General features: G+C 42.3%; 2 protein-coding genes across 2 annotated transcripts in view; both read right to left on the bottom strand.

The window, feature by feature from the left end:
* LOC115577700 (carcinoembryonic antigen-related cell adhesion molecule 20-like) overlaps window positions 1-4,994 on the bottom strand; it is a 24,727-nt gene extending 19,733 nt beyond the window's left edge. The window contains exons 1-4 of the mRNA XM_030410606.1: window positions 4,837-4,994; window positions 4,254-4,586; window positions 609-772; window positions 103-229 (exon numbers count right to left, since the gene is read on the bottom strand). Of these exons, the coding sequence (XP_030266466.1) occupies window positions 103-229; window positions 609-772; window positions 4,254-4,586; window positions 4,837-4,885 (673 nt within the window). The 5' untranslated portion in view covers window positions 4,886-4,994. The remainder of the gene's footprint in view (window positions 1-102; window positions 230-608; window positions 773-4,253; window positions 4,587-4,836) is intronic.
* Window positions 4,995-8,673: 3,679 nt separating this feature from the next.
* LOC115577699 (gastrula zinc finger protein XlCGF8.2DB-like) lies at window positions 8,674-11,682 on the bottom strand. The gene is made up of 2 exons (XM_030410605.1): window positions 11,088-11,682; window positions 8,674-10,520 (listed from the first exon to the last, which is right to left on the bottom strand). Exons 1-2 carry the CDS (start codon window positions 11,125-11,127, stop codon window positions 9,418-9,420), a joined length of 1,143 nt encoding a protein of 380 aa, XP_030266465.1. The 5' UTR covers window positions 11,128-11,682; the 3' UTR covers window positions 8,674-9,417.
* Window positions 11,683-11,970: the final 288 nt, after the last annotated feature.

Raw genomic sequence — 11,970 nt, 5'->3', positions numbered from 1 at the left:
AGACTTTCAGTTCTCGTTACCGTTTGATGGTTCAGTTTCGGTTTCAGTCACAAGTGAAGAGAAACTCAGGATGTAAAACGGCGTGTGAACTGCAGTACTCACAGTAGACGGTCATGTTAAAGGCGGCGCTCTTCTCCGTCTCCAGCTTGTTGGCAGCTGTGCAGACGATCGGACCGACCAGGTCCGTCCTCAGAACACCTGTGATGGTCAACATACTGGACTTTTCATCCTGTGATTCAATCCAAAGCACAAAGTACAGAAGATTTACATTAATGAACAGAATTAAAAAGTTACAAGGAATACTTTAAAGTTTATTTTCAGTACGTCTCATCAGAACACATCGTGTGTTCTGTGTTCCTGTTTCTGTGTCAATGGAAAGATTCTATCACACGCTGACTTGCATATCAGCGTCATGAAAGCAAAACTATTTTCATAATGTTTATGCAAAGTCTACATGATTTAAAAAACTGAGTTCCCAAATGAATGAACGAGAGCTGAAGATCAGGAATGAATGAATGAATCATTAAATCCATTTAAACTCATAAATCCAGTATTAAAAATTAACAAACAAACGGCAGATCAATGGTTCTCCCTGCGTCTGAACCAACCTCTTTGAGCGTGATCCGCTTGCCGTCGGCCACGATGGGCGCAGTGCCGTTGGTCCAGGTGAACTTGAGGAAGGAGCCTTTAGCAGAGCAGGTCAGAATCACGGTGCTGTTGTTCTCGATGGCCTCGGGCATGTTGGACTTGATGACGACGTCAGACACCGGCTCTGCAGGGAGAACGAGGGAGGAAGTTTTTAACACGAGGAACAAATGAATGAACGGTTGGATGATTTGAATGTGGGAGAAAGAAATGAGATCATTATTGTTCCTCATCCACCTGTGAAGAAACACTGAGACCCATTCATCAACAGGATTCATAATAAAGAAGTATATTTACATTCTCTTGTTTTATGCGACCAAATATTTGCTATAAAATGATTTTCTCAAAAGCTACTTATTAATTTATTTCGCTCCAGTAATATTGATAAAGCTCAAGTTGTGTAGAAATACATGTGATATATAATTCAGTATTATAAAGAAAATGAGCGTGCAAACTATAAAACATGTATGATTCCTCCCACAATGCAATGCAAAAATGACGGGCTGAAACAAACTGGGTGTACGGTGCAAAACTCGTACATGAAGTATAAAAACACACTTTGCTTCTTAGGAACTGAAAACAAAACCTGACTTTTAGTTTTTAGCTTATTCTTTAATATCAAACTGAGTTTAATCGCAGAAACAACGCAATCATTCAAACATTAGTTCAGTTATTCAGCAGAAAAAAGAACAAAAAAAGACAAACTGAAAAGTCAAAAGTCAAATCTGAATGACTCCTCAGGTATTTCAGGGTGGATTCTTCCATCAGGATTAAAGGTGAATAAACTTTTGTTAAAGAAATGAGCCGTTAAGGTTAGCATGATTAAAACGTGGGGGTGGCCAATTCCTGGAGCAGCTCGCCTCGGGGCCGACCGCGCTCTTAAATCCACGTGTGTGAATGGAGTGAATGAAGATGGCAGAGAGATCGCAGCGACTCAACCTGCTGGACTCGTTCTCAGTAATCCTGCAGCTCTGTTTCTAAATGTGCCGTCTGTTTATTGATGATTGGGCAACTGTAGGTGTGTGAGAACAATGTGAAGGAGTGGTAACCCGTTCTTACAGCAGAGCAGCAGACAAGAGTTCAACCAGTAACTTCACACACAATCTCCTTTAAAGAGCGTTTTCCTCAAATAAACTTTGTTCAACCGAACTGACCTGTGGGAGCAAGAAGAATCCGACAGGAAGAGACAAGACAATCAAAACAAACACGGGTGCTCTGAGTCTTTGGGAAAGACTCTGGTAAAAGTAGAAATACTGATTGACAGCTTCTTTACTCCAGTAAAAGTAGAAATACTGATTGACAGCTTCTTTACTCCAGTAAAAGTAGAAATACTGATTGACAGCTTCTTTACTCCAGTAAAAGTAGAGATACTGATTGACAGCTTCTTTACTCCAGTAAAAGTAGAGATACTTATTGACAGCTTCTTTACTCCAGTAAAAGTAGAAGTACTGATTGACAGCTTCTTTACTCCAGTAAAGTAATAGATTACAGGCTCTGACATGTACTCAGAGTATCAGAGTAAAAAGTCTCCCTCTGAAGGACATTTGTGGTCAAAGATAACTGAAGCTCACGTCGTATTAATAGAATATAAAGACTATTAAAGTTAAAGGTAGAATCAGTAGGATTTGTCCCAGCTGTTCCTGAACGCACCACAAAGACAGTTGATTCTTGAGTCTCTCAGCGTGTAGGATGATTTATTTACTGTGTAGAGCTGCGAGAAGCTGCAACAATCAGACACTCAATCAATTAGTAGAGCGATAGAAAACACCTGCTCGTTCCAGTTTCTCAGATGACAGGATCTGGTTATTTTTGAGGTTTTACTGTCGTGTTTCAGATCGTAATCTAGTCATAATCTGACAAACTGAGACGGTTTCACTGATCCTGGAGCTGCAGATTTAGTCATTGTTCTCTGCGGGTTCAAACAAGAGTCCTTGATTTTGCAAAAGTCAACAGGCCACAGTAACCACAGGGTGTGTGTGAGTTTCAAAACTCTGATACTCGACAGTATGACACCGTTAACAAGCAGCTGACTGACGAGTCACTTACAGTATCTGTGCCTCGCCCCTGCAGGAGACAACAGCACCGCAGATTATCAGATTATGACCTGAATCATTAATGTTAGACGGACTCTTCTCTCGTGGTCACTCAGTCACAACAGTCTCCTGATATATTTTCCCAACAGACAGCTGCAGCGATGGTTTGTTTTTGGAACTAACCCTGAAGTTAGCATCAACCTGGTTCCCTCCGCAAAAAGACTGGGATTTTAAAAATTGGGTTTTGGATTATAGCAGAAAATAATCTCAAATTTATGACTTTTATGGGTTTCGTTCATCCAGTTATTCTCCACAGATGAACATAAATTAAATGTGTAGCAGTTAGAAGCTAATGTTAGGCTACAAACAGATGACATCACGGTCACATGACTTAAACGCCTTACTACACAATTACTATCCAGATTTCTATAAACTGATCAATAATGTCCCCGACAACTTCTGTAGTCTCGTTTAGACACTTGTTAACAACCGCTAGCTGTTTTGAACACCCGGAAGAGCTTTTTAATTCAACTGTGGGACATTTAACAATGTCACAGACTTTGAGATGAGGGAACCAGATGTGCTAACATGCTAACATGCTAACAGATTTCTGTGTTTTAGGACTCATTACTACACTGCTACTGAAGCATACGTCTGTAAAAAGGTCAACAACGATCCATGAAGGTTTATATTTGCAAAACTTTTTTCTAGCTGAGCCATTCTTTTAAATCTGTGACGTCATCACAATGTAAAGTTTGTGGGTTGGGCCATTTGGAGAAAAAAGGACTGCACACATCAGCTGGTGCACAACCAGGAAGTAACTTCATACCACTGATGCATGAGGTCATCTCTGCTGGAGACGATCTTTGATGAGGGGGTCAGCACAAACACACACACACACACACACACACACACACACACACAGGGCTCCAGCAGTAAAGCCACACCCATAAACAGCTCAGTGTGAGAAGCTCCTTTTAACGTAGCAAACAGCTCAAATGTCCAACAAGTGCTTAAATTGTGTAAAATAAATAAATACAACTATTCAGGAGTGTAGCAACACTTTTCCTCCGCCAAAGAATATAGTCCTCCAGCGGTTGCGGTTGCTAAGCGACACATGAACTGCTCGTTTCAGAATGAGCGGCGGCGGAGGGATATCGTTTTACAGGTGTGGCTCGCGCTGTTCGAGCCGCACCAAACTGCATCAGAAAATCTCGTAATTATACGTGTGAGCGTCCCAGAGAAACGCTGTGAGCGCAAAATATATTCTGACGCACTTGTTTCTGGATTTCTACGTGCTGCTGATCAATTCGGCGCAGATAAAATCCAAGAAGCGGTTTAAACTAACACAAAAGTGCCTAATGTTGTTTTAAATGACTCGTTCAGCGGACAGACGCGTTCAAACTTTTTATTTTTAAAATTAAAGTTTGCAAAACAGTAAAATATTTAATTAAAGTAATGTTCTACATCTTTAGGGACACGCTGTTCAATTCGGCATACAGTAGCCTGATTTGAGGCAGTACTTACATCTCCAAAAGACACAGTTTGCGATGATTACTGGAAGAAATGACTCACCCAGAACTTGGAGCTTTATCTCCGCGGCTTTGGTTGAGAGGTCACTGAACGTCACGGAGATGCTGTAGTCCCCGCTGTCTGTGGCCTTCAGGGGGCCCAGGGTCAGGTCCCCGTTGGTCACGTTGACCCAAACTCTCCCCTCGTAAGCCTCGCTCACTTTGAAGCTGCCCTGAGCTACGGCGACAATCGAGGCCAGTTCGGCTCCGTCGCTGTAGCTCCAGGTCACCACCATGAACGTCGGGTTCTTCAGCAGAGTCTTTAAAGTCACATTTCTCCCCACGATCGCGTCCACCGGGCCGTCCGGCAGGATATCATCCTGCCCGACACAGCACCCTGAGGAGGGGGGAACCAGGAGGACAGGTGAGACGGAGGAGCAGTGATGGAGTCAGAAAACAACATCTAAACACAAGTTTCCTACAAATAAACTCTTATTTCTAACATTCAAACAGGCTGCACCCGCCAAGTGAAGCAGGAAACGCACATTAAACATTAAACATAAAAATAAATCCTGAATCCCGGTTCGATCTGCAGCTTCATCGACCCACTGAGAGCTTTTTATTTTAACTTCTTTAATTCTCCTCACCTGTAAAATAAAGCAGAACCAGAAGCGTCTTCACGGAGAACAGATCCATCCCGGACGGTTCAAGTGTTTCCAGCAGGGACGACAGACGAAAATGCGGCAGTACCTGCTGCTTTTACAGGGACACACCCAGACAAGGTGAACACACACACCAAACACACACACACACACACACACACACCAGACACACTCCCCCTTTCTACACAAACACACCAAACACACTCCCCCTGTCTACACACACACACACACGTCATCGGAATGATTTCATCTAATCATCGTGTTTATATTTAACTCAATCTGTCCTTCACACGTTTAAACTAAATGAACATTTCATTTCATGAATCCACTGCACAACTCAATGTACTTAGATTATTATAACGAGTGTATAAATGTCAGATATCACAGCTTTAATGGTGAAACACACATTTTATATTTGACATTATATTTATGTTACTTTTAACCTGAAGTATGAGTCAGTAAGAAACCTTTTTCCACTAAGAGCTCATTAACTTTGTAATGTGTTTGTACATTATTGATTCAGTAATGAACCATGAATAATGCATTTTTAAAAAATCACTCAGTGTCCATTAAGTCAACTGCAAAACATCAGGACATGTTAAGTTTCCTCCATCAAGCTCGGACATTATTAATGAGTCAATAATCCTGATTTACTGGACACATTAGGGCTGTTTAAAGACTTCTCTGTGTTTGTTTTCTGATCAGAACCTAATAAATAAACTGAGAGTCTGCTGCCTCCTGCTGGACGTCTGCGGAACTTATTCAGGTATAGAACTAAAAACCTCCTGTTGTTCTAATGAAACAAGTGCTGAACTGTTTTTAAATTTTAGCACAGTGAAAGCATTTAAAGTATAAATGACTCAAGTTGAGATCTTGTTCTGGTTTTTAGAAATCAGCCGATCAGAGTCGACGTTTCCCGACTGACCCGGAGAAGAAGGATTGGACTGTTCTGATACCGGCACCAGACGTGTGTTCTATACCCCGATGCTCTGATCTGGTAACATGTGATTTATCAACACAGAGAAATTATTATGAAAAAGCTGTAATTTATTAACAAAAAACATTTTTTACTGCACAAGCAGCCCAAACTCATGAACAGACTTCATGGACTCTCCAGCAAAGTTCATGTTGTACAAAAGGATTTAACCTGAACCAGATCAAACAATGACAGCTGTCACATTGTTTTCTTTAAAGTGCAGGAATCGGAGAAAAAAAAAAACAGTATTTGAACGTCTGCAGGCGTCACTTGGAGGCAATTTGAACACAAGTTTCAAAAGCTGGAGTGAAAAAATGATGAAGGAATGTAGACACGAATAAAAACTGAATTAAATTGATCATGTGGCTTCAACTGAGCAGTTTAGAACTGCAGTTTAGAACTGCTCAGGTCCTGATTGGTTCAGTCCTGCTGGTCCTTGTCTCCAGAATGTGATCTCATGTGTTTGGACAAATTATATCGTGCTTTATCAATTGAGCATTTGAAAGGTTTCTCTGCTGTATGAACTCTCAGGTGTGAGATCGAACTGGAGTTTTGTGTGAATTCCAGCCTACAGAAGCAGCAGCTGAATGGTTTCTCTCCTGCGTGGATCCTCATGTGAAACGCTTTCTTACAGACTGAAGCGTTTTCTGTCAGAATGAGGTTTCATACGATCACTCAGCGGGCCTGACGGTGTCGGGGCGGTCGTGGTCGGCCTCCTGGCAGCCCTGTGAGACCAGAGATTGGCTGCGTGCATCCTGTTCTGGATCGTCTAGGCAGAAAGTCGTCGGCCATATCGCCCGGCAAACTTTGACTGTAAATCTGTAGAAGACTGTCGGCGGTTCCTACGAGCTGACAGCGTGAGAAACCGTCTTCTTGGGGTGTCGTCTTCTCGGCCTGTCTATGACGTCCCCCGTCATACGGAGCTTGGCCTTCAGTTTGGAGATGGTACTCGGGCTCGCTCCCAGTAATGCAGCAATCTGGTTTTGCGGAACCCCAGCTTGAAGTTTCCCCATCGCACAGGCCCGAAGATGACGAGTCAAACGTGGCGTGGCGGTTCTTGGAGCAGACGCCATCTGACTGCTGAAGCAGGGCCGATGCTCACAGCTGGAACATGGGAAAGGTTTTTTTACAGACTGAGCAGCCGAAGCGTTTTCCTTCAGAATGAAGTTTCATATGATCGTTTAAGGAGTTCCTCCGCGGGTATCTTTTACCACAAATGGTGCAACTAAAAGGTTTCCCTCCAACATTACATTTCACGTCTCCTACAGGTTCTTCATTGTTCTGCAGACGCTTTAAACCTGCCCGAGGTTCTCTGGTGTCCTCCCAGTCCCAGCTGTCATCAGTCTCAGGTTCAGAGGAGTGTGATGTCTTGTCATCATCAGCTGCTTGTAAATAACTATCTGGATCTGAGTCCTTGACTGGTTCTGGTTCTGGTCCTCCACAGAACTCTCCTTCAGCTTCTGTTTTCAAAAGCTCTCCATCTCTGATCTGTTCAGTTTTGATTTGATGAAGCTGTGAGAACTGAGGTTCCTCTTCATCATCACCTTCACTCTTCACGGGGACAGGAGTGAACTTGATGACATCATCCTCCTCCTGACGGGTCCAGAGTTCCTCCTGACGGGTCCAGAGTTCCTCCTGCTCCTCTTTAATGTGTGGCAGCTCTGGTGGGTCCTGCTGGTCCAGACTGGAGCTCCACTCCACCTCTTCTTTAATCACCAACAGCTGCTGGACGTCTGCGGACAACAAAGATATACATACATCAGTGTTTCACTTATTTACATCCAGCAGCGACATCGAGACCGATCACACTGCTGATTTATGTCCAGGTCGATTCACACACCTCTGAGTCACCTGATAATGTCAGCAAAATAATTATAACAACATGTAGAGATGTTGGGACACCGTGTTTCTCCTCCTGATACCAACTGAATAATCACAAACAAAGAATGTACAAACTGTACATTCAGTGGTTCTCTGACGTTAATCAGTTGTGCTTGTGTTTTTTCTCATGGTTGATCTATAAAACAAACTGAAGAACAAAAAGATTTGGCAAATATCTTTACAGTGCAACCCACATACTCACCTCTGCTGCTCATCCCACAAATACATGTTCCTTATAAATGTGTTGCCGGTATAAGATTTATTGCGAAGAAGCATTTTTACAACAAAGAAATAATCTACCAAACACAGATTTCCTTACTTTTTGTGCTGTTTTATATCATTGCTGGTAAGTGAGAATAAAAATGTCATGTCAAAAAGCCCAATTTAACAGTATTAATGTCCATAAAGTTCAGTTATTAAAGTGAAGAAACATTAAAAACATACAAACCTGCGTCCTGTAGTTTGTGTTCCTCCTCGTTCTCCGTCATCTTCCTTCAAACAGCTCAGATTCTCTTCAGCAGCTGCAGTTTGTCCAGTTTTAAGTGTTTAATTAACATTTACAGACACAAGTTAGCTTCAGTAGCTTCGCAGTTTAGTCTCCATTGAAGTTAACTGTTTTGTGGTCAAGTTCAGTATCCGCCCAGTTCCAATAACCCTGATTTACTGGACACATTACGGATATTTAAAGACTTCTCAGTGTTTCCTTTCTGATTTCCTGATAAATAAAAATAAAATAAATCAGCTGAAGTGTTTACAGAAAAAGATCCTCCAGTTTCTAAATGTAGTTCAGTGAGAGTCTGCTGCCTCCTGCTGGACGTATGAGGAAGTTATTCAGGTACAACACGAGTACTGACAAGATGAAATAAATGTTATGGAGCGACTTCACTTGACTGACTTGAAGTTTAAGTACAGTGAGTAAGTAATTATAATTTCTGTGTAATTAAAGAATACAACAGTGAATCCAATCGTGTTTGACTCTGAGGTTTTATTCTTCAGTAGGAACCGACCACAGACAGGAAGTCAGACGATAGTGAGGGACGGACAAAAACACTGCTGGTTTGGATCTGCACGTGAGGTTTGTTGACAAAGACACACAATTAGAAACATTCACACCTCTGGACACATCGTGTTACGTTTAAGTGAAATGTTTACAGAGTTTTTATTTTTAAATAACCAACTGCAGCAGGAGAGTTTTTACTGCGCACACGTCAGGCTGAAAGAGAAACCTGCCTTCAAATCAACAACGAGAAACCTTTAAGACCTTTTTAAAAACACGATGTATCCCTTTCTTCTCTATATTCTGATATTCTGCTCTGATAACAGCACCAGAAGTGACAGTCTTTGTTTTGTATAAGTTCATGTTGAAGGATTTAACCTGAGTCGGATCAAACAACAAGCAGTCACATCACAGTTTTTAAAGCGCAGGAATCAGATTACGACTCAGTGTTGGCAGGAAGAGCAAGTGCAGCTATCAGATTCATTATCAGGAAGGATAAAAACACGATCAGAACGTCTCCAGTCGTCACTTGGAGGCAATTTAAATACACAAGTTTCAAAAGCTGCAGTGAAAAACAATGAAGTGATGTAGACACGATTAAAAACAGAGTTATTATCATGATGATATTTGAGGCTGTATCACAGTTTAGTGTCTCACTGTTCAGGTCTTTATTGCTTCAATCTGACTGATTAAAAAAATCATCTCAGCAGCTTCATTTGTTCTGGCTGCTCTCACCGACACACTTGTGTTTTTGCATCACAGCGAGCTGAGTGAATCTTTTCTCACACACGCTGCAGCTGAACGGTCTCTCCCCCGTGTGGACGGTCGAGTGTCGCCTCAGATTTTCTGGCCGTGCAAATGTTTTACCACAAACTGAACAAGTGAACGGTTTCTCCCCCGTGTGGACGCTCGAATGTCGTCTCAGAGTTTCACGCTGAGCAAATCTCTTACCACACACTGAGCAGCTGAAGGGTTTGTCTCCAGAATGTGATCTCATGTGTTTGGACAAATTACATGAGACACGGAACTGTGCTTTACAAATTGAGCATTTGAAAGGTTTCTCTCCTGTATGAACTCTCAGGTGTGAGATCAAACTGGAGTTCTGGGCGAATTCCAGCCCACAGAAGCAGCAGCTGAATGGTTTCTCTCCGGTGTGGATCCTCATGTGCCTCTCCAGTCCTGCTCTCCACTGAAAGGTTTTTTTACAGACTGAGCAGCCGAAGCGTTTTCCTTCAGAATGAAGTTTCATATGATCGTTTAAGGAGTTCCTCCGCGGGTATCTTTTGCCACAAATGGTGCAACTAAAAGGTTTCCCTCCAACATTACATTTCACGTCTCCTACAGGTTCTTCATTGTTCTGCAGACGCTTTAAACCTGCCCGAGGTTCTCTGGTGTCCTCCCAGTCCCAGCTGTCATCAGTCTCAGGTTCAGAGGAGTGTGACGTCTTGTCATCATCAGCTGCTTGTAAATAACTATCTGGATCTGAGTCCTTGACTGGTTCTGGTTCTGGTCCTCCACAGAACTCTCCTTCAGCTTCTGTTTTCAAATGTTCTACATCTCTGATCTGTTCAGTTTTGATATGATGAAGCTGTGAGGACTGAGGTTTCTCTTCATCATCTTCTTCACTCTTCACAGGGACAGGAGTGAATGTGAACTTGATATCAGCCTCCTCCAGTCCTGGAAGCTGCTCTCCCTCCTGACGGGTCCAGAGTTCGTCCTGCTCCTCTTTAATGTGTGGCAGCTCTGGTGGTTCCTCCTGGTCCAGTCTGGAGCTCCACTCCACCTCTTCTTTAATCACCAATAGCTGCTGGACGTCTGCGGACAACAAACAAATACATACATCACTGTTTCACCTATTTCCATCCAGCAGCGACATCGAGACCGATCACACTGCTGATTTATGTCCAGGTCGATTCACACACCTTTAATTTATACTGTTTTACTGTGTTTATGTGTGGCGGACCCTGCCATCTCTCTAGTTTCAAACAGTGTCCTGGGACCTTTTTTTTGGACCAGCTTGTTTATTCAGTGGTGGAGGCAGTTTGTATTATTACCTCATTAATATTGTAAATATAAGATTTCTTCAGTGAGTGACAAATATTTTTAATCAGTTGTCTGAATCATTTTCTGACTTTCTGTTCTCTGTAATGAGCTTTACAACGAGCTCAATAATAATGTAATGAGAGGTTTAAATAATTAATTTTGAAAGGGAGTCAATACATAAAATAATATTAACATATTTAGTAAAAGCACAACTCATACAAACTGTATTTATAAGGCGCTTTACCGGCCAACTGTGTGTACAACAGCAAGCAATGTGACTCCAGTTGAGTTTGTTTATTATCATCAATATTACTATTATTACATTAAAAACATACAAACCTGCGTCCTGTAGTTTGTGTTCCACCTCGTTCTCCGTCATCTTCCTCCACACAGCTCAGATTCTCTTCAGCAGCCGCAGTTAGTCGAGTTTAAAATGTTGAATCAACATTTACAGACACTTTTCCTCCAGACTGACTTTGGTCGAGCTGCTGAATTAAATCACTGCCGCGTCCGTCTGTTTCCAGCAGGAAGCTACGTTAGCTTCATTAGCTTCGTAGGAAGCAAACAGACAATTCAGATGTTTAAAACTATTAATTATGATTGCGTGTTCGTCGTGTTTATCTGGACACTCTGACATCTCGTGTTTAGTCTCCACCGAAGCTAACTGTTAGCGCTTTGTGGTCAAGTTCTGTATACGTCCATTTCCAGATAGCAAGCTAGGCTAACTACCTTTAGCATTATGAGCTAACAGGAGACACGTCTGGGGGGAAAACATCCCGAAGTTTCACACAAAGTCCACCTGCAGACGTGTGTCTGTACACACAGGCTCTGGTTCACTCTGTTTCATGGTAACTGATGTGAAAGGTGACAGAAGAGGTTAGCTTGTTAGCCGCGGTAGCTACAATCACTTCCGGTGCCACTTCTTCTTCTTCTTTTGTTTATTGTAGCAGGCTTAGTCATCGGGTGTTTACCGCCACCTGCTGGACTGGAGTGTGTAGCGTTAGCTTCTTCTTCTGCTGATTTTTATTGAAGAAGAAGAAGAAGAAGACGACGAAGAAGAAGAATGTGTACATTTGGAACCGTTTAAATAAAGTTGTACAAAATCAATAGAAAGGCTAAAGTTAGCTAGCATCTCTTGCTAGCAGGAACAATAATGAGAAGACTGTATAAAAGGTCAAGCAGCAGACGGACGGAACCAGCAGGAGGCAGTGATGCTACATGG

Source organism: Sparus aurata, unplaced genomic scaffold, assembly GCF_900880675.1.
Source record: "Sparus aurata unplaced genomic scaffold, fSpaAur1.1, whole genome shotgun sequence".
NCBI classification, from domain to species: domain Eukaryota; kingdom Metazoa; phylum Chordata; class Actinopteri; order Spariformes; family Sparidae; genus Sparus; species Sparus aurata.
This window is presented reverse-complemented; position numbering and strand designations above follow the sequence as displayed.